At 46.1% G+C, this 22,084-nt stretch overlaps 1 protein-coding gene across 4 annotated transcripts in view; it reads left to right on the top strand.

The window, feature by feature from the left end:
- The window catches only part of LOC139539879 (breast cancer anti-estrogen resistance protein 1-like), a 109,967-nt gene extending 100,343 nt beyond the window's left edge, over positions 1 to 9,624 (top strand). For 3 of the 4 annotated variants that reach the window (XM_071343250.1, XM_071343248.1, XM_071343251.1), the window contains exons 3-7: positions 984 to 1,139; positions 4,760 to 4,864; positions 5,120 to 6,343; positions 7,173 to 7,256; positions 7,453 to 9,624. In XM_071343250.1, the coding sequence (XP_071199351.1) occupies positions 984 to 1,139; positions 4,760 to 4,864; positions 5,120 to 6,343; positions 7,173 to 7,256; positions 7,453 to 7,965 (2,082 nt within the window). In that variant the 3' untranslated portion in view covers positions 7,966 to 9,624. The remainder of the gene's footprint in view (positions 1 to 983; positions 1,140 to 4,759; positions 4,865 to 5,119; positions 6,344 to 7,172; positions 7,257 to 7,452) is intronic. The other variant, XM_071343252.1, reaches the window with a different exon arrangement.
- The last annotated feature ends 12,460 nt before the right edge of the window (positions 9,625 to 22,084 follow it).

Genomic DNA, 22,084 nt, shown 5'->3' with positions numbered 1-22,084 from the left:
GTGTGTGTGTGTGTGTGTGTGTGTGTGTGTGTGTGTGTGTGTGTGTGTGTGTGTGTGTGTGTGTGTGTGTGTGTGTGTGTGTGTGTGTGTGTGTGTGTGTGTGTGTGTGTGTGTGTGTGTGTGTGTGTGTGTGATTGTACTGCTACATTCCTCACCCATCAGTAGTGAGGGCAGCAGTGTATCCCTGTAGCTGGGAGTAGATCATCAGAGATCTCCCCCAGTGTCCTGATTGGGAGAGAGATAGCAGCATTCCTTCTCTGTGTGATTCCACAGACCTCGTCTGCAGGGGATCGATAGCAGGGCCAGATTAAAGGAAGTTAGAGGAGAGACATCCACACACACAGACGAACACACAGCCAGAGGAACTCAGATATAGACTGCCAAGGAGCACTGATGCAGGGAAATATCATATGATTATATGACATGATATGGTCCTGATAGGGAATGCTAATGCTTTGATTCGTAATATCCTGTGAGAATGTGTACTAGTTTGGATGGAGGGTATGCTCCAGTTAGTGTGTCTGTATTGATGGAAAGCCAATGTGCTGTTGTCTATATAGCGGTCTATCTGTCTGTTTTCATTTCCCAGGCCCAGACAGTTGACATAACCCTGAGACTATAATACTGTGGGTAAACAGGCAGACAATAGGACTGCCCTTGTTCCCATACTGATCCCCCAGGACCCCCATTCTTTTTTTACTGCCTCTGTGGTTAATCCAGACGGTCACAGGCTGTGTTGACTCCTCACTGTGGGTCAGGGGGATTTCATTATGATTGAGTCTTGAGTAGATATAATGTGCATACTACAGTAATCGTCTACGTGATGGAGTCATTTGGACAGAGGAAAAGCACATTAGGCTTAAAGTTGCATCAATTTGACAAAATACTGTAACAGACCATTTCATTAACATCATGTCTCCGTCCGTCCGTCCGTCCGTCTCTCGCTCTCTCTCTCTCTCTCTATCTCTCTCTCTATCTCTCAGGTGGTGGTGCCAACGCGGGTGGGTCAGGTATATGTGTATAACACAGGGAAGTCAGAGCAGGATGAGTATGACGTCCCCCCCAGACACCTGCCTCCATCCCAGCAGTCCCAGGACATCTATGATGTTCCCCCGACCCACAGCCAATACAACCAGCAGGTGAGGAGTCAGCTAGAAACACATGATCTCTCTCCTGAGCCCTAGGACCATGCCGGATGACTCCTGGCTGTCTCCGTCCCCAGTCCACCCGGTCATGCTGCTGATCAAGTTTCTGTTGTTTTGCCTGTGGCTACGGAACCCTGACCTGTTCACCAGACGTGCTACCTTGTCCCGGACTTGCTGTTTTCGTCTCTCTCTCAATTCAAAGGGTTTTATTTTCATGGGAAAAATATGTTTACCTCACCTGTGTTTATGTTAACACACTGCACTTCCCTGCCTTTCTAGTAAAGTATACAGTAACATATACAGTAACATACCCAGAACAAATTTCTCATCTTCCATATCATCAGCAATTGAGCCACACTAGTTGGTGTCCGATGTATGAGAGGGGCTGTGGTATTCATGTCCTCTCACTGTCCTGCCTCGCCACTTATTGTCTCCTATGTCAATGAAGTGATTTCGTCCTCTTCACAAGATTGATGGCTATTATTCCTCTCGACTGCCTTAGACACACTTCCTGACTCGATTGGTCATCTGTCTGTGAAGTGTCTCACTTCTCATTAATAATTGATGTATTAGGAATATTAAACCACTCTCACTCTCCTCCCTCCCTCTCTTCCCTCTCCTCCCTCACCCTCCCTCCCTCTCTCTGTCGCCCTCTCCTCCCTCACTCTCCCTCCCTCTCTCTGTCTCTCTCTGTCCTCCCTCTCTCTGTCTCTCTCTCACTCTGTGTATGTTTAAACCCACAGCGGTTCTGTGACTCCATGTCTATTTTTAGAGAAGGTCATACATTACTAACAGGGGAAGTAGATATTTCAGTGTCTGGAGGCGTTAGAAAATGAAGGTTGTATTTTTCCACAAAGCACAGTGAGCAGCGTGTCCTGAGCTGCATGTGCTTTGGCTCTGAAGGTGAACCCGCTTTCTGTGTCATTCACACACACACACACACACACACACACACACACACACACACACACACACACACACACACACACACACACAGACACAGACACAGCCACAGACACAGCAAAGGTCGCATGGCAGTAGAGAGGGGTAAAGAACCAGCTGGAAGGAGGAGAGAATGAGGGAAAAAGAGGAAAAGCTGTTTGACTGCGTCAGAGAGGGAGAAAAGCAGTTGGAAGACAAACTGAGAGTAGAAACAAAAATGAATAAGAGGAAGCTGAAAGGAGTAGACATACAGCCTTTTAGAGAGGCAACGTGATCCTTCAAATATAGTGCAGGGCCTGTAGGGATATCATTGCATTCAAGCTCAGATAGCAGCCCAGGTTCACTGGACAATCGATTGAGCCCTGGTTTTGGTTTTCTGCTGAGAGGAGTAACACAAACATCTATTTTTCACTCCAACCTGTCTGCTATCAGATCAGTGTACCCGCGTTGAATACCAACTCCAAACAAATTGCATCGGCTGAATTCAAGATTCTGATCAAGTGTCTTCTCAAGGTGCCCAATGGTTGGGGGGGTGGATTTGTTATTCATACTGTAGTCCCTCTTGCCTCCTCTCTCTGTCAGTCTCATCCCCCAAAGGCCTGGAGAACAGATTGTATCACACTGTTTGGTCTGAATTATAATTGCTAATCTGCTTGTTTGGGGACAGCCGCATTTCAAGTGATGGGAGTGCAATTTGCTGTGTGTTATAAGTGTTTAGGAGGAGGGAGAAGTTGGCTTGTCAGTCTGCTGCTGTTTGCTGTCAGGTTGTAGAGAAACAGGGAGGAAGTTGAGTCTTAGATACCACATACTCTATTCCTCCTCAGGTGCAACGCTTATTGACACCCAGGCTGCAGATAATCCTTCCTCAGCATCATCAACTTTAGAGGGGGTCCTTTGTCAGACCCTGGCAGTAGACTGTCAGACCCTGGCAGTAGACTGTCAGACCCTGGCAGTAGACTGTCAGACCCTGGCAGTAGATTGTCAGACCCTGGCAGTAGACTGTCAGACCCTGGCAGTAGACTGTCAGACCCTGGCAGTAGATTGTCAGACCCTGGCAGCAGACTGTCAGACCCTGGCAGCAGATTGTCAGACCCTGGCAGCAGACTGGCAGTAGACTGTCAGACCCTGGCAGCAGATTGTCAGACCCTGGCAGTAGATTGTCAGACCCTGGCAGCAGACTGTCAGACCCTGGCAGTAGATTGTCAGACCCTGGCAGTAGATTGTCAGACCCTGGCAGTAGATTGTCAGACCCTGGCAGTAGATTGTCAGAGCCTGGCAGTAGATTGTCAGACCCTGGCAGTAGATTGTCAGACCCTGGCAGTAGACTGTCAGACCCTGGCAGTAGACTGTCAGACCCTGGCAGTAGATTGTCAGACCCTGGCAGTAGACTGTCAGACCCTGGCAGTAGACTGTCAGACCCTGGCAGTAGACTGTCAGACCCTGGCAGTAGACTGTCAGACCCTGGCAGTAGATTGGGTTGTGTGTTTGTGAGTGTGCGTTTGTCACACATGGAGCGTCAATCTGATGTTTATGATCAACAAAGCGCTGTTTAATACAGCCATTAACCTAAAAGATGTACCACTAAACTGCCCTCTAAAACTCATTACCAAGCTCCTTAACTTGGTGACTAACATCACCTATATAGTTCTGAAATAGTCTGTTCATCAACATCAGACCCTTCATAGGCTGGAGACAGACAGAGACAAGACTTTGGCTGCTGCATGGCGGTATGTTCCAGAGGTTTACTCACACAAGACTGACAGCAAAGTTAATTCCCTCGCTGCTGCTCCAGGCTCAAGTGCATTCTGGGATTGAATTCGACAGTGCTTTAGAAAAGAGGTTAGGCAATAGGCATCCTCTCAAACACATTCTGTATCATTGTTGCACTAAAATCTCCACATTGATTTGAATGTTGTATTTTTTGGGCATCACAAACCTTATGGTTTTCATATGTCATACAGTGGCGAATGCAGGCACAACTGACCAGTAGCACTGAGGTTTTATGAGAGCAGAGTTAGCACTGAGGTTAAGGTCTCTGCTGTATAAAATATTTTCTCCAGCTGTTTCCAACTTGGATCCTGCTCCAGTCAGTCCTGTGTGTGTCAGGGCCAGTCCCAGATGGGATGTGTATCCTCTGTGTAGGAGTGGGAGAGAGGGTCCTATCGCGTGTATCAACGCCATCACTAACCCCCTCTCAGTCTGCAGCCTTAATAATGCCTCTGTTTGTCTCCCCTTCCCTGACATTATATACCCTAACTAATGGGGAAGAGGAGAGAGGTAAAAAAGAAAGCATACAAAAAATGGTAGGAAGGTGGATGTGGATGTTTATGTAAGTGTAAATTAATACACATGTGAATTGGAAATGTGTTCTTTGCATATCCCAACTCCCCCTGAGACACCCTCAGAGTAGGGTCACGGCCAGGGTCAGCCATTATCAACGGTGACCTTCGAGCAATTAGCAGTTAGCTCATGCTCAGGCATGTGAACTACCAACCTTTCAGTTACTGGCCCAACGCGCTAACCGCTGGGCTACCTGCCGCCCTGTGTGTGTGTGTCTGTATGTGTGCACGTCTCTTTTAATGTGTGTCTGTATATCTCTGATAGTGTGTCTGTAAATGTATCTTTATTGCTTGGGTTGTTTTATCTCACTGTGCCTCCTATCTTCCCCCCAGGTGTATGACACGCCACCCATGGTGGTGAAAGGCCCCCCCAGTGGCCAAGACATCTATGACACGCCCCCCAGTGTGGACAAGAGCCAGCTGTTCTCCCAGCAAACGGTGAGAGGCTGCTGCTGCACCAATAGGGTGTCCTCTCTGTCTGTTGTTGTAGGAGAGGAGGGATACAGTGGTAGACTCATCAATCCCAGTGTACTTTACCATCTGTCCTTGTTTGCTGGATATGTGGGGCCTTAAAGTAACCATCCCTTCTCCTTATCATGAGTCAGAATGTGTGTTTGACATCATTATGAAGTCCTATGGCAGTGAGAGTCAGTACAGTATGTGTGTTTGATGTTGCCTCTGTCTCCCTCCCAGGTGTACGACTTCCCCCCCTCCGTCAGTAAGGATGTTCCAGACGCTCCTATCAGGGAGGAGACCTATGATGTTCCCCCCCACTTTGCCAAGCTGAAGAGTCTGGAGAGCCACAGCCAGGGCTATCTGATCCCCGGGGGGCCTGAGCCCCCCATCCCTGAAGACGTGTACGACGTCCCTCCCCCTCCCCTCACTGGCAAGCGCCACCCAGACGCCCACCACGCCCCCCTGGGCCAGGAGATCTACGACATCCCTGCCAGTCTGAGGAAGGGCGGACCCCACAACCCCCAGGATGTGTACGATTTCCCACGCGAGCGGCCTGCAGGCGAGGACTCTATCTATGACGTCCCCCCACAGGTGGTGAGAGACGCGGGTGCCACAGAGGAGCTGACGGTCAGCTTCAAACGACTGTCTGCCTCCAGCACGGGCAGCACCCGCAGCAACCTGTCCACCTCCTCTCTGGACATGGTGCCAGTCAGGGAGTCGGCGGTGCCCAGCCAGGCCGGCCCGGGGAAGCTGTTGATCCTAGACCTGGAGCAGGCCATGGAGCGCCTCTCCCACCTACAGCAGGAGGTGGAGGGCTCCGTCTCCCTCCTCATGTCCTTCATTAGTGGGAACTGGCGCAGCCCCACCCAGATGGAGGCCAACCTGCCAGCCATCAGGCAGGCGGTGGACAGGATGAGGGTGGCCGTCAGGGACCTGCTGGAGTTTGCACGGGGGGCTGTGGCCAACTCTGCCCAGGCCACTGACCGCACGCTGCAGGCCAAGCTGGGCAAGCAGGTGCAGAAGATGGAGGAAGCCTTCCAGGGCCTGGTCAAGTACAGCCAGGCTCTGGATGCTGTGGGCTGGGCCCCCTCTGCTCAAATGGCACCCTTAGCAGGCAGTGGTGGGGATGACCTGGACCGGCTGGTCATGTGTGCCCGGGGCGTGCCCGACGACACTAAACAGCTGGCCTCCTTTCTCCATGGCAACGCCTCGCTGCTCTTTAAAAGGACAAACAAGCAGCAGCAGCTTCCTCTGCCCCCCGTCCCCCACACTGCTGACCTCATGGGTCAGATGACCAACAACAACATCTCAGCTTATCAGACAGGAGACGGCAGGGCCAACATCCAGTCCCGGCCCCTGCCGTCCCCGCCCAAGTTCACGGCCGAGGAGGAGACCCATGACCGGCCGTACGAGACTACAGAGGAGGGCTGGATGGAGGACTATGACTATGTGCATTTACAGGTAATACCTCCTCATACGAAAGAACAAAACAGATCATCACATATGCATTTACATCCTCAATTATCAGTGGAGAATAAGGTTTGAGTGTGTTGGTACTGTCAGTGACAGCACTGGTACTCTTATAACAGCATGGTGGTTTGGAGCAATCAGGAGCACTCTACATTAACCCATGGATTACGTTAAGCATGTCAAGCCATAGTGTCTGTCTGTGTTTAATGATAGGCTGGTACAGTATTTCAGATGAGAGAGAAGATAGAGATGACGATACACCAGTAGATTGATCAATTTCCCATACAAAGCTTCGTCATGTGGGATACACATACTCCCCCAACGCACTGCTTCAGGTGTCATCATCAGTCACCATTACTGCATGTACAGGCATGTTTCTCTACCCATCATATGTCATCGCTTTCGCTGTCCATTGCTGCTGTTGTATCCCTCATGTGCAGCAGTGTTGTTGTTATGAAAATGCAAGGAGAACAGATTATGTTAAGATGATATGATCTTGTTTAAAATACAGTTATATCTTAAATATGTTTCAGTGCTATATGTGTGTTTGGCACACTAACATACAAATCTCGATGTCATGTGTCACTTTCTCTCAGTGCAGTGGCAGAGCTGCAGTCTGGTCTGGTGTGATATGAGCTCATACTGCCCTCTGCCGATTAGGAGAATTATCACACGTGGTGTCAGACATTATTTTATATGGGTGATCCTCCCTTGAGCCAGTTGAATTAAAATTCCATCCCAGAATTGTCTTAGTGTGTTTGTGTCTATGTGCTTGGAGCAGTAAATACGATACATTTTCTTTCTGTCGTTTGATTTCCAGGGTAAGGAAGAGTTTGAGAAGAATCAGAGGCAATTATTAGAGAAAGGGACCAGAAACAACAAAACCACACTGGAACGGCAGCAGGTGAGGACCTGTGGGTCTGTCAGTGAGAGTGGATGTGTATCTGAGGGATTAATAAGGGAGTGTTTGAAAGAACATTGTGTGCGACTGTGCTGTTCCATTGGTGTCTTAGTGGTTGAGGGTTCAGTCAGTTCATAGGGGATGTTTTACAGATCAGGCAGGTATTTATTTACTCTCTTTGTGTTCCCATCTACTGCAGCTGAAACAGTTTGAGCGACTGGAGCAGGAAGTCAGCCAGCCAATCAACAATGACATCTCAGGCTGGACCCCGCCTCCCCACTATCCGGCGGCCCAGCGGAGCAAGCTGAGCATGGGCGACCGGCAGCTGCTGCTCTTCTACTCGGAGCAGTGTGAGGCCAACGTCACCACCCTCACCAACGCCATCGACGCCTTCTACTCCTCCATCAACAACAACCAGCCGCCCAAGATCTTCGTGGCTCACAGCAAGTTTGTCATCCTCAGCGCACACAAGCTGGTGTTCATCGGGGACACGCTCTCTCGCCAGGCCAAGTCCCCAGAGGTGCGGGCGCATGTGGCCCAGCACAGTAATGCTCTGTGTGACAAACTCAAGGACATTGTGGTGAGCACCAAGACTGCAGCGCTGCAGTACCCGTCCCCCGGTGCGGCGCGAGACATGACGGAGAGGGTGCGGGAGCTGGCCGGCTGCACACAGCAGTTCCGCATGGCTCTGGGCCAGCTGGTGGCCATGTGAACCTCCGGTCCTGAGACACTGACATGGGGAGTCCACACTGGGACACACAGCACCCACACACCCAGTGTGCCACTATCACAGACACATGGACCCTTCATCCTCCTCTTGTGCTTTTTATTTTTAAAAAGGACAACTATCTGACTGGGCTGGGCCATAGGTTGTAAATGAACCATTGTAAATATTTAAGTTACTATTAGCCAGAAAGAAAATGTACTTCCACTATATATGTTTTTGAGACCTTCTGCAAAAACTCAACATGATGTAGTTTTTAGGCAATGTCCATTATTATTATTATTGCTATACTGTAATTATTGCTCTGATTATTATAATTGTTATCATCATTGTTATAATTCGTTAAGGATGTTTACATTTCAAACAAAATGTATATAGTACTTAATGCTGTTTTTCATCCTAGATTATCAATAATGGTGGATTTTGTAAAAGTCATGTACTTAGGTGAGGTGGAGGATATGTTGACAGAAAATGAATAGCTTTCCTTAGAGCTGTCAAAGGAGGCTGGGCATTGTGTTGTGAGTGCAAGGCATTCTGGGTAGGACCTGGGAGGGAGAGGTTTCCCTGACAGACAGTTAATAACGTTCTCACTGCTGTCATGGGACAGGTTTCATTTGAGTAGCTCTACATGCTAATTAAAATGTCCCAATTAGAATACTGTATTTTAGTACCATCTCTTCCTTTGAGATTGAAGGAAGAATGAAAATAATTTTATGGTCAGCATTTCTACTTCCCTTGTTCTTCAAAAGCACAAAGCTTTATCCGTCTGTCTGCTGCCACTAGAGAGCTAGTATTCACCACACTCTCCCAGACTCTCCTAGGCCTGCATGCTCTGTGGTCTATAGGGTTGGTTTGGACTCGTGTGACTCTGTTCCAGATGTCTGTTCTAGAAGTCTCCTGTGCTCCATACCAGGCTCTCTGCTCAGCTCCCAGAGGTGGAACTCTGCCTCTCCTCCCCCTAGCACTTCCTGGACAGCACCGCTGCACCCTGCAGGCCAGGGGAACCTGTAATGGTTAGGTGTACTGTTTGTGAGGATATAATTGGTGTGAAAAGTGCATTTGTTTTCATTAGCATGCACTCAACCCCCTTGTAAATTGATGAGCATATTAAGGAGTGGTTGTTTATGAGCTCCACCTCTGCTTTTTACCAAATGCATGTGTACACACACACACACACACACACACACACACACACACACACACACACACACACACACACACACACACACACACACACACACACACACACACACACACACACACACACACACACACACACACACACACACACACACACACACACACACACACACGATATTGACGGTAATATCTGTTAGCCTAACATTAACCATTCAAATCACATTGCTGCAGCTGTATCATATCCCACTTCAATAGCTGTACCAGAGGGATGTGAGTTAGCTTGGCCAGGGGGTGTGTTTTACTATTTCTTCAGTCCTGGAGAAATCTCCAAACAAAGCAGAGGAATCTGCTAACACTCTAGTTTCCATTGACCTGTTGTATTCTAAGTATGAGATTATGTCAGAGGGCGTAGTTCAATGCAACATATTGTACTATAAAGCACTGCAACATGTTGTTGTGGATATAGTTGAAACCCCTGTGAAGTAAAAATAATACATTGAAAACTAAGCTGACTGGTAATGTTATTCTGGTCTCAAATCTGTGTTTTAAGATTTGAAATATATATGTTAAGAACATACTTCTGCTGTACATTGCATAACTGGAAAATACGGTGCTTCGGAAGTATTCAGGCCCCTTGACTTTTTTGTTATTCTAAAATTGATTCAATAGTTTTTTTTCTTCTGATCAATCTACACACAATACCCCATAATGACAAAGCAAAAACAGGTTTTTAGAAATCTTTCCAAATTTATAACAAATAAAAAAACTGATATGACATTTACATAAGTATTCAGACCCTTTACTCAGTACTTTGTTGAAGCACCTTTGGAAGCGATTACAGCCTCGAGTCCTCTTGGGTATGATGCTACAAGCTTGGCACACCTGTATTTGGGGAGATTCTCCCATTCTTCTCTGCAGATCCTCTTAAGCTCTGTCAGGTTGGATGGGGAGTATTGATGCACAGCTATTTTCAGATCTCCAGAGATGTTCGAACGGGTTCAAGTCTGGCCTCTGGCTGGGCCACTCAAGGACATTCAGAGACTTGTCCCAAAGCCACTCCTGCTTTGTCTTAGCTGTGTGTTTACGGTCATTGTCCTGTTGGAAGGTGAACCTTCGCACTCTGGAGCAGGTTTTCATTAGGATCTCTCTGTACTTTGCTCCGTTCATCTTTCCCTTGATCCTGACTAGTCTCCCAGTCCCTGCCACTGAAAAAAATCACCCCACAGCATGATGCTGCCACCAACATACTTCACAGTAGGGATGGTGCAAGGTTTCTTCCAGATGTGACACTTGGTATTCAGGCTAAAGAGTTCAATCTTGGTTTCATCAGACCAGAGAATCTTGTTTCTCACCGTCTGAGAGTCTTTAGGTGCCTTTTGGCAAACTCCAAGCAGGCTGTCATGTGCCTTTTACTGAAGAGTGGCTTCCGTCTGGCCACTCTACCATAAAGGCTTGATTGGTGGAGTGCTGCAGAGATGGTAGTCCTTCTGGAAGGTTTTCCCATCTCCACAGAGGAACTCTAGAGCTCTGTCAGAGTGACTATCAGGTTCTTGATCACCTCCCTGACCAAGGCCCTTCACCCCCGATTGTTCAGTTTGGCCGGGTGGCCAGCTTTAGGAAGTCTTGGTGGTTCCAAACTTCTTCCATTTAAGAATGATGGAGGCCACTGTGGTCTTGGGGACCTTCAAAGCTGCAGAAATTTTTTGGTACCCTTCCCCAGATCTGTGCCTCGACACAATCATGTCTCAGAGCTCTATGGACAATTCCTTCAACCTCATGACTTGGTTTTTGCTCTGACATGCATTGTCAACCGTGGGATCTTATACAGACAGGTGTGTGCCCTTCCAAATCATGTCCAATCAAGTTGTGGAAACGTCTCAAGGATGATCAATGGAAACAGGATGCACCTGAGCTAAATATCTAGTCTCATAGCAAAGGGTCTGTAAGGTGTTTTAGGTTTGTCGTTATGGGGTATTCTGTGTAGATTGATAAGGGGGGGGGTTCATACATTTTAGAATAACGCTGTAACATAACAAAATGTGGAAAAAGTCAAGGGGTCTGAATACTATCTGAATGTACTGTATGTACTTCACTCATTTTCAGTCACCCTTTCGATGGTGTTACAGACCTTTATTTTTTGGGGTGACTTCAGCTTTCGGACAAGTAAAAGATCAGTCCTGCTTGCTTACTAATAAAAACACTAAAATACCATATTACAAAGTAATGAAAATGTAACAAAATGCATACACACATTTATTCTGCCAAATAACCTGCAGTTTTTGTTAGTTATTTAGTAAACTCATAAATCAAGTGCTCATAATACCCACAGTGGAGGTTCCTCAAAAGAAAGGGGAGGACCATCTTCCTCAGTGAATTTCATACAAATGAAGTGAAACATTCAAGATGAACCTTTTTAGATAAAACTAAATATATTCACGTCATCAAATAATTTAATAAAACACACTTTTTTGCAATGAAGGTCTACAGTAGCCTCGACATCACTCTGTAGGGTAGCATCACGGTGTAGCTGGAGGACAGCTAGTTTCCATCCACCTCCGGGTACATTGACTTCAATACAAAACCTAGGAGGCTTGTGGTTCTCACCCCCTTCCATAGACTTACATAGTAATTATGACGACTTGAGGAGGACGTCCTCCAACCTCTTGCAGCATGAACTGACATGTTGTCCACCCAATCAAAGGATCAGAGAATGAATCTAGTACTGAAAGCATAAGCTACAGCTAGCTAAGACTGCAGTGCATAAAATGTGGTGAGTAGTTGACTCAAAGAGAGAGAAAGACAATAGTTGAACAGTTTTGAACTAATTCAAAAGTGAAGGAGAAGCAAGAGAGAGAGCTAACTATATTACGTTGTATTTTCTTCCAATTTCACTTTAGCGAATGCAGCTAGCTATTTTAGCCTACTCAAACACCCAGCTCAAACAGAGAAAGATGCTATGTTAGCTAGCTGGCTGGAACTCTTCCAAGTCAAGGTAAGCTTTTGGTTTTATTAATTTATTGCCACCAGCGCTGCCGGTGTAACTGCTAAACTGCTTGCTGACTACACTGTACTCTACTGCATGATTGTAGCGGGTTTACAATCACGTTAGTTCTAGTAGCTATGTTGACTATGACATTCGCTAATATTGTGACAACAATGTAGGCTGTGTGTAGAGGTTAGCGGTTATGATTTGATTTATGGTTTGGCATGAAGGGAAAACCGAGTGCGTAGATGCGAGAAGGAATTATACAAGGAGCAAAGTGATCATGCTGTTTGTATGTGGCTGCTATGAAAGTGAACTGTGTTTGAGTTTGATCAGTGGTGTATTCAGTGCGCCAATTCTGTTAAAACGTTTCTTAAACGGAACGAAACGGGGATAAACATACACTACATGACCAAAAGTATGTGGACACCTGCTCGTCGTACATCTTATTCCAAAATCATGGGCATTATATGGAGTTGGTCCCCCTTCGCTGCTATAACAGCCTCCACTATTCTGGGAAGGCTTACCACTAGATCTTGGAACATTGCTGAGGGGACTTGCTTCCATACAGCTACAAGAGCATTAGTGAGGTCAGGCACTGATGTTGGGCGATTAGGCCTGGCTCGCAGTCGGTGTTCCAATTAATCCGAAAGGTGTTCGATGGGGTTGAGGTCAAGGCACCGTGTAGGCCAGTCAAGCTCTTCCACACCAATCTCGACAAACCATTTCTGTATGGGCCTCGCTTTGTGCATGGCGGCATTGTCATGCTGAAACAGGAACTTCCTCAAACTGTTGTTGGAAGCACAGAATCGTTGAGAAAGATTTCCTTTCACTGGAACTAAGGGGCCTAGCCCGAACAATAAAATACAGCCCCAGACCGTTATTCCTCCTCCACCAAACTTTATAGTTGGCACTATGCATTGAGGCAGGTAGCGTTCTCCTGGCATCCACCAAACCCAGATTCGTCTGTCAGACTGCCAGATGGTGAAACGTGATTCATCACTCCAGAGAACACGTTTTCACTGCTCCAGAGTCCAATGGCGGCGAGCTTTACACCACTCCAGTTGACACTTGGCATTGCACATGGTGATCTTAGGCTTGGGTGCGGCTGCTCGGCCATGGAAACCCATTTCATGACGCTCCCGACGAACAGTTTTTGTGCTGATGTTGCTTACAGAAGCTGTTTGGAACTCAGTAGTGAGTGTTGCAACCGAGGACAGACGATTTTTATGCGCTACGCGCTTCAGCACTTGGCGGTCACGTTCTGTTAGCTTGTGTGGTCTACCACGTCGGGGCTGAGCCCTCGTTGCTCCTAAACGTTTCCACTTCACAATAGCAGCACTTACAGTTGACCGGGGCAGCTCTAGCAGAGCAGACATTTGATGACCTGACTTGTTGGAAAGGTGGAAACCTAAGACGGTGCCACGTTGAAAGTCACTGAGCTAATTCAGTAAAGCCTTTCTACTGCCAATGTTTGTCTATGGAGATTGCATGGCGGTGTGCTCAATTTTATACACCTGTCAGCAACGGCTGTGGCTGAAATAGCCAAATCCACTAATTTGAAGGGGTGTCCACATACTTTTGTATATATAGTGTACCTGAACTTGTCCAATAGAAACTCTCGTTGGACTAATGATTACGCCCAAATTAGCTACATGCAGGCAAGAGTGTGCAAGGCGGTATTGAATGCGTCCCTGTCTCACTTTGATTACTCCAATTTCTCTCTCGACCCGTGCGCCGATGCTGTAAACTTTCAGCCATAGGCTAGGTTGTAGCAACCTCATGATGGGTATAGGGAAAATTCGGGTATCATGTAGTAGCCTAAACCTATCGATGTTACATTGGAAATTCATTGCAAAACCCACAATGTATCCTTACATACTTCTAATCAAAAGATAATTATGTGTTAGTAATAAAAACATGAATTTATAAACATATTGCAAAGTGATAAATGTAATAACACAAAAACCAAACACCACATTTATTCTGCCAAAGAACCTGTCTGATCATCACTTGCCTGATTACACCACACCACTGTGTTGGCACCGCACGAAGCTACTGCAGTGCTCACACTAATCTGATGAGTTGAATTGGAACGGAGATCTGAAGTTGCATTTGTGGAGTTGGTTTCCCTGTCTTGATTATGCTTTGCTTTGATTCTGTGTCTTGATTCTGCTTTGAGGCATACAAGAAGGGGTTCAAACAGCTGATGATGAAGGTCAACGTCTTGACAGCATCCCCAACAATCCTCCTAAAGGATTTCATGTTGTCGTAGGCCCCCGGATCAGATGTTTTGATTAAAGTAGTTGCGATATCTAAAACATTGATATTTACAGGCATCCAGAATATGAAGGTCACTAAGATGCAGGTCACTAGCTTGGTCATTCTCCGACGCTGTGAGACAGCCTTTTGATGCTTAAGTAATTATCTTCTGTGACCACCTCCACTGGCTCGGACCTATTGATTTGTTTGCTAACCTTCTTCTGGAGACAAAAGTAAGAAGTGGCCAGGATGGAGAAAGGGATGAAAAACCCCAAAATAGTCTCCATCAGAAGAACTGCCACTTTCTCCCAGTCCGAACTTGTACTCCTTTGGCACCTCAGCCGTCCCCTCTTGGGCTCGACTGCTCGAATGAAGATGGTGGGGGAGGCGAGGACACACACCAGTACCCAGAGGCCCACCAACATCTTATTATGACACATGCGACGAGGACAAGGCAGAAACCCACTGCCAGACTCGTGGTGGCATAAGGCAGGGGAAGGGACTTTTTTTCAACATTAATGAGTTAAGGAAATTCATTGCAAAAACCACAATGTAGCCTTACATACTTCTAATCATAAGATGTGTAAGTAATAACACCAATTTATAACACAAAAATCAAAACACCACATTTATTCTGCCAAAGAACCTGTCTGATCATCACTTGCACCGCACAAAGCTACTGCAGTGCTCACACTAATCTGATGAGTTGAACTGGAACGGAGATCTGAAGTTGCATTTGTGGAGTTGGGTTGACTGATTCCTTGTCTTGATAATGCTTTGCCTTGATTCTGTGTCTTGATGGTATCATGGCGATGGAAAAGATGGCTGACGTTTTAAGTGCTCCTAACCAACTATTTTTTTTCTCTTCGTTTTTTTTGCGTTGTTTGTAAAAAAATAAAAAGATATATTATTCTGTACATAAGAGACGGTAGCAGCAACATTATGACCGAAAATAACTTCTGGACATCAGAACAGAGATTACTCACCACAAACTGGCAGAAACTTTTTTTCCCATTAACGAGTCTGACGAGCCCGACGTGAAGGACATACTGCTTTCCCGGGAACAGGCCCAAATCCCTGTCATTTGCGTGAAGATAAGAAAAAGAGGACGGAGGTAGGACTGCCTTCTGAGAATTCGTAGGCGATCAAATAAACCCCCACTGCCTTCCTTCTGTTCTACTAGCGAACATGCAATCATTGGAAAAAAAATCTACGAGGAAGATTAAACTACCAACGGGACATTAAAAACGAATATCTTATTCTTCACGTAGTCGTGGCTGAACGACAACATTATCAACATACAGCTGGGCTGGATATACGCTGTATCGGCAGGATAGAACAGTGGCGTCTGTTAAGACAAAGGGGGCGGACTATGTATATTTGTAAACAACAGCGGGTGCACGATAAGGAAGTCTCAAGGTTTTGCTCGCCTGAGGTAGAGTATCTCATGATAAGCTGTAGACCACACTATTTACCAAGAGAGTTTTCATCTATATTCTTTGTAGCTGACTTTTAACCACCACAAACCAATGCTGGCACTAAGACCGCACTCAATGAGCTTTATTCCACCATAAGCAAACAAGAAACGCTCATCCAAAGGCGCCGCTCCTAGTGGCCGGGGACTTTAATGCAGGGAAACTTAAATCCGTTTCACCAAATGTCTATCAGCATGTTAAATGTGCAACCAGAGGGGGGAAAAAAACTCTAGACCACCTTTACTCCGCACACAGAGACGCATACAAAGCTCTCCATCACTCTCCATTTGGCAAATCGGACCATAATTCTATCCTCCTGATTCCTGCTTACAAAAAAAATTAAAAACAAAAAATTAAAACAGGAAGCACCAGTGACTCAGAGGCAGATGAGGCAGATGGTAAGCTACAGGACTGTTTGCTAGCACAAACTGTAATATGTTCCAGGATTCTTCCAATGGCATTGAGGAAGGAGTACACCACATCAGTCACATGCTTCATAAATAAGTGCCTTGATGACGTAGTCCCCACAGTGACCGTACGTACATACCCCAACCAGAAGCCATAGATTACAGGCAACATCCGCACTGAGCTAAAGGCTAGCGCTGCCGCTTTCAAGGAGCGGGACTCTAACCCAGAAGTGTATAAGAAATCCCGCTATGCCCTCCGACGAACCATCAAACAGGCAAAGCTTCAATACAGGACTAAGATCGAATCGTACTACATCAGCTTCGACACTAGTCAGATGTGGCAGGGCTTGCAAACTATTACAGACTACAAAGGGAAGCACAGCCGAGAGCTGCCCAGTGACACGAGCCGGATGAGCTAAACTATCCTCGCTTCGAGGCTAATAACACTGAAACATGCATGAGAGTAACAGCTGTGTGATCACACTCTCCGCAGCGGAAGTGAGTAAGACCTTTAAAACAGGTCAACATTCACAAGGCCAGACAGATTACCAGGACATGTACAGCGAGCATTCGCTGACCAACTGGCAAGCGTCTTCACTGACATGTTCAACCTCTCCCTGTCTGTAATACTAACATGTTTCAATCAGACCACCATAGTCCCTGATCGGGCTGGGCGGTATACCGTATTTTACTATATATCGGTATTTATGCACGGACCGGTTTGGGTTTTTACTTTACCTTCTATAACAGTATTTGAATGTTTGGTTTGTTAAATTTGATACGCCATGTGTAACATCCATTTTTATAGCTTACTCCGCTATTTGAGTCATCCCTCTCCGCTCTCTCCATGCCGCCTTCCACACAGACCTAGTCCCACCCCGTCACTCAAGGAGCACATTTGTTGTTGCTTGACCACGAGACACTTTCGTTCCGTCTGCATGGTCAATGCAGTACATGCAACAATGTTGATGACGATGTTGTTTCCACTTTGGTCTTAATATAAATCCACAAGCGTTCTATAATTACAATATTAGTTTGTGGTTCTTACATCTGCAAACAGCTAGTTTGTATTTTCTTAGCAAGTTTAGCTAAATCGTGTTAGCCACTAATACTAATCACTAGTTAGCTGGCTAGCTAACTAGCTAATAAAAGTACTGAGTCAGAGCAAACGTAGCTAGCTAATACAGCTTGATACCAGTGCTGGTGGAGGCTTAACTCAGCATGTTGTGCAACAGTATCTTCTATCTCAAACAGGAATAGGCGAAGCATAACTATGTTGGATATATGAATAAAGATTTAATGTAGCCAAAGATTATAGGGTCCTCTAGGAAACACTGAAAATCACTTTGGTTCCTACCCTGTCACAATAACTCGTCCATGGCATTTTCATTCGTTGTCATGTCAAACACTGTATTCAAAGTGCCCACTATTATTATAACAAACATTCTATTTCCATGATTCCAAAAGTTCACAAAAGTGTTTTGATCTAAATTGCAATTGCAACATTTGGTAAAAAATAAAGCCTAGTATTTTTGCCCATATCGTGGCAGTGTGGATCTGATTTCAAATGACTGCAGGAAATGCAGAAATTGATGGAAATGCAGGAAATTATTTTTGGTTGAATTGAACAGTATAAAACAATCCGAATGGAGAAAGACCCATTGAAATAATTTAGAATATATATGTGTTGCCACCCTAGGGTCACGTCACAAATTTGAAAAATACCATACATACACACATATATATACAGTGGGGCAAAAAAAGTATTTAGTCAGCCACCAATTGTACAAGTTCTCCCACTTAAAAAGATGAGAGAGGCCTGTAATTTTCATCATAGGTACACTTCAACTATGACAGACAAAATGAGAAAAAGAATATCCAGAAAATCACATTGTAGGATTTTTAATGAATTTATTTGCAAATTATGGTGGAAAATAAGTATTTGGTCAATAACAAAAGTTTATCTCAATACTTTGTTATATACCCTTTGTTGGCAATGACAGAGGTCAAACGTTTTCTGTAAGTCTTCACACACTGTTGCTGGTATTTTGGCCCATTCCTCCATGCAGATCTCCTCTAGAGCAGTGATGTTTTGGGGCTGTTGCTGGGCAACACGGACTTTCAACTCCCTCCAAAGATTTTCTATGGGGTTGAGATCTGGAGACTGGCTAGGCCACTCCAGGACCTTGAAATGCTTCTTACGAAGCCACTCCTTCGTTGCCCTGGCTGTGTGTTTCGGGTCGTTGTCATGCTGGAAGAACCAGCCACGACCCATCTTCAATGCTCTTACTGAGGGAAGGAGGTTGTTGGCCAAGATCTCGCGATACATGGCCCCATCCATCCTCCCCTCAATACGGTGCAGTCGTCCTGTCCCCTTTGCAGAAAAGCATCCCCAAAGAATGATGTTTCCACCTCCATGTTTCACGGTTGGGATGGTGTTCTTGGGGTTGTACTCATCCTTCTTCTTCCTCCAAACACGGCGAGTGGAGTTTAGACCAAAAAGCTCTATTTATTTTTGTCTCATCAGACCACATGACCTTCTCCCATTCCTCCTCTGGATCATCCAGATGGTCATTGGCAGACGGGCCTGGACATGCGCTGGCTTGAGCAGGGGGACCTTGCGTGCGCTGCAGGATTTTAATCCATGACGGCGTAGTGTGTTACTAATGGTTTTCTTTGAGACTGTGGTCCCAGCTCTCTTCAGGTCATTGACCAGGTCCTGCCGTGTAGTTCTGGGCTGATCCCTCACCTTCCTCATGATCATCAGCATACCACCCTGCATACCACTGCTGGCTTGCTTCTGAAGCTAAGCAGGGTTGGTCCTGGTCAGTCCCTGGATGGGAGACCAGATGCTGCTGGAAGTGGTGTTGGAGGGCCAGTAGGAGGCACTCTTTCCTCTGGTCTAAACAAAGATCCCAATGCCCCAGGGCAGTGATTGGGGACACTGCTCTGTGTAGGGTGCCGTCTTTCGGATGGGACGTTAAATGGGTGTCCTGACTCTCTGAGGTCATTAAAGATCCCATGGCACTTATTGTAAGAGTAGGGGTGTTAACCCCGGTGTCCTGGCTAAATTCCCAATCTGGCCCTCAACCATCACGGTCACCTAATAATCCCCAGTGTACAATTGGCTCATTCATCCCCCTCCTCTCCCCTGTAACTATTCCCCAGGTCGTTGCTGCAAATGAGAACGTGTTCTCAGTCAACTTACCTGGTAAAATAACGGTAAAATAAATAAAAAAAATAAAAATCATTGATGCCCCACGAGGTGAGATCTTGCATGGAGCCCCAGACCGAGGGTGATTGACCGTCATCTTGAACTTCTTCCATTTCCTAATAATTGCACCAACAGTTGTTGCTTTCTCACCAAGCTGCTTGCCTATTGTCCTGTAGCCCATCCCAACCTTGTGCAGGTCTACAATTTTATCGCTGATGTCCTTACACAGCTCTCTGGTCTTGGCCATTGTGGAGAGGTTGGAGTCTGTTTGATTGAGTGTGTGGACAGGTGTCTTTTATACAGGTAACAAGGTCAAACAGGTGCAGTTAATACAGGTAATGAGTGGAGAACAGGAGGGCTTCTTAAAGAAAAACTAACAGGTCTGTGAGAGCCGGAATTCTTACTGGTTGGTAGGTGATCAAATACTTATGTCATGCAATAAAATGCAAATTAATTACTTAAAAATCATACAATGTGATTTTCTGGATTTTTATTTTAGATTCCGTCTCTCACAGTTGAAGTGTACCTATGATAAAAAATTACAGACCTCTACATGCTTTTTAAGTAGGAAAACCTGCAAAAATCAGCAGTGTATCAAATACTTGTTCTCCCCACTGTATATATATATTTTTTGGGGGGGGGGGGGGGGGGGCATATCGCCCAGCTCTGGCCGCCCCCAGGTGGTAAGGGTAGGTAACAACACATCCACCATGCTGATCTTCAACACAGGGGCCCCTAAATGGTGTATGCTCAGTCCCCTCCTGCACTCCCTGTTCACTCATGACTGCACGGCCAGGCACAACTGCAACAACATCATTAAGTTTGCCGATGACACAACAGTGGTAGGCCTGATCACCGATAACGACGAGACAGCCTATAGGAAGGTCGTCAGAGACCTGGCCGTGTGGTGCCAGGACAACAACCTGTCCCTCAACTTTTGGATATTAGAGCGACGGTAACTCACAAGCATTACAACTTTCCCGAATCGGATCCTTTGTTCGCACCCCCCAGGGCAATTTAACTTATTCCAGAGGCTGCTCCAAAACACCGCCGACGGAGAAGAGGTATTCAGAGTGGACTTCTAGTCCGACTCAGGAGGCGTGCACACTCTCCACCGCTTCGGAGTATATTACTCGCTAATGTTTAGTCTCTGGATAATAAAGTAAATGAGCTCAGGGCGAGGATCTCCTTCGAGAGAACCATTAGGGATTGTAACATACTGTTTCACGGAAACATGGCTCTCTCGGGATATACTATCCCCCTCCATTCAGCCATCTGGGTTCTCAATACATCGCCTAGACAGGAATAAATACTTCTCCGGGAAGAAGAAAGGCAGGGGTGTATGTTTCATGATTAACCACTCATGGTGTGATTGTGATAACATACAGAAACTCAAGTCCTTTTGTTCACCCAACCTAGAATACCTCAATCAAATGCCGACCGTATTACATCCAAAGAGAATTCTCTTTGGTTATAGTCACAGTCATGTATATTCCCCCTCAAGCCCATACCACGATGGCACTCAAAGAACTACACTGGACTTTATGCAAACTGGAAACCACATATCCTGAGGCTGCATTTATTGTAGCTGAGGATTTTTACAAAGCAAATTTGAGGAAAAGACTACCTTAGTTCTACCAACACATTGACTATAGTACTTGCACTGGTAAAACATTGGACCACTGCTATTCAACTTTTCAAAATGCCTACAAGGCCCTCCCTTCAGCAAATCTACTGAAGACTCCATTTTGTTCCTCCCTTCCTATAGGCAGAAACTCAAACAGGAAGTACCCGCGCTAGGGTCTTTTCAACGCTGGTCTGACCAATCGGAATCCATGCTTCAAGATTGTTTTGATCACGCGGATTGGAATATGTTCCGGGTAGCCTCAGAATAACATTGATGAATACACAGACACAGTGACTGAGGTCATCAGGATGTGTATAGGAGATGTATCCACTATGACAACTATAACCTACCCAAACCAGAAACTGTAAACATATGGCAGCATTCACACAAAACTGAAAGTGTGAACCACCGCATTTAACCATGGCAAGGTGACGGAATATGGCCGAACACAAAGTGTAGTTACTCCCTCCGTAAGGCAATCAAACAGGCAAAACGTCAGTACAGAGACAAAGTGGAGTCGCAATTCAACGGCTCAGACACGAGACGTATGTGGCAGGGTCTACAGACAACAAAGGGAAAACCAGCCACGTCGCGGACACTGACGTCGTGCTTCCGGATAAGCAAAACACCTTCTTCGCCCGCTTTGAGGATAACACAGTGCCACCAACATGGCCCGCTACCAAGGACTGTGGGCTCTCCTCCTCCGTAGCCGATGTAAGACATTTAAGCTTATTAACCCTCACAAGGCTACCGACCCAGACGGTATCACTAGCCACGTCCTCAGAGCATTCGCAGACCAGCTGGCTGGAGTGATTACGGACATTTTCAATCTCTCCCTATCCCATTCTGCTGTCCCCACTTGCATCAAGATGGCCACCATTGTTCCTGTACCCAAGAAAGCAAAGGTAACTGAACAAAATGACTATCACCCCATAGCACTCACTTCTGTCATCATGAAGTTCTTTGAGAAGCTAGTTAAGGATCATATCACCTCTACCT

The sequence above is a fragment of the Salvelinus alpinus genome, chromosome 15, assembly GCF_045679555.1.
Source record: "Salvelinus alpinus chromosome 15, SLU_Salpinus.1, whole genome shotgun sequence".
Taxonomy (NCBI): Eukaryota; Metazoa; Chordata; class Actinopteri; order Salmoniformes; family Salmonidae; genus Salvelinus; species Salvelinus alpinus.
Note: the sequence above shows the minus strand (reverse complement) of the source record. Positions and strands in the feature narration are given on the sequence as shown.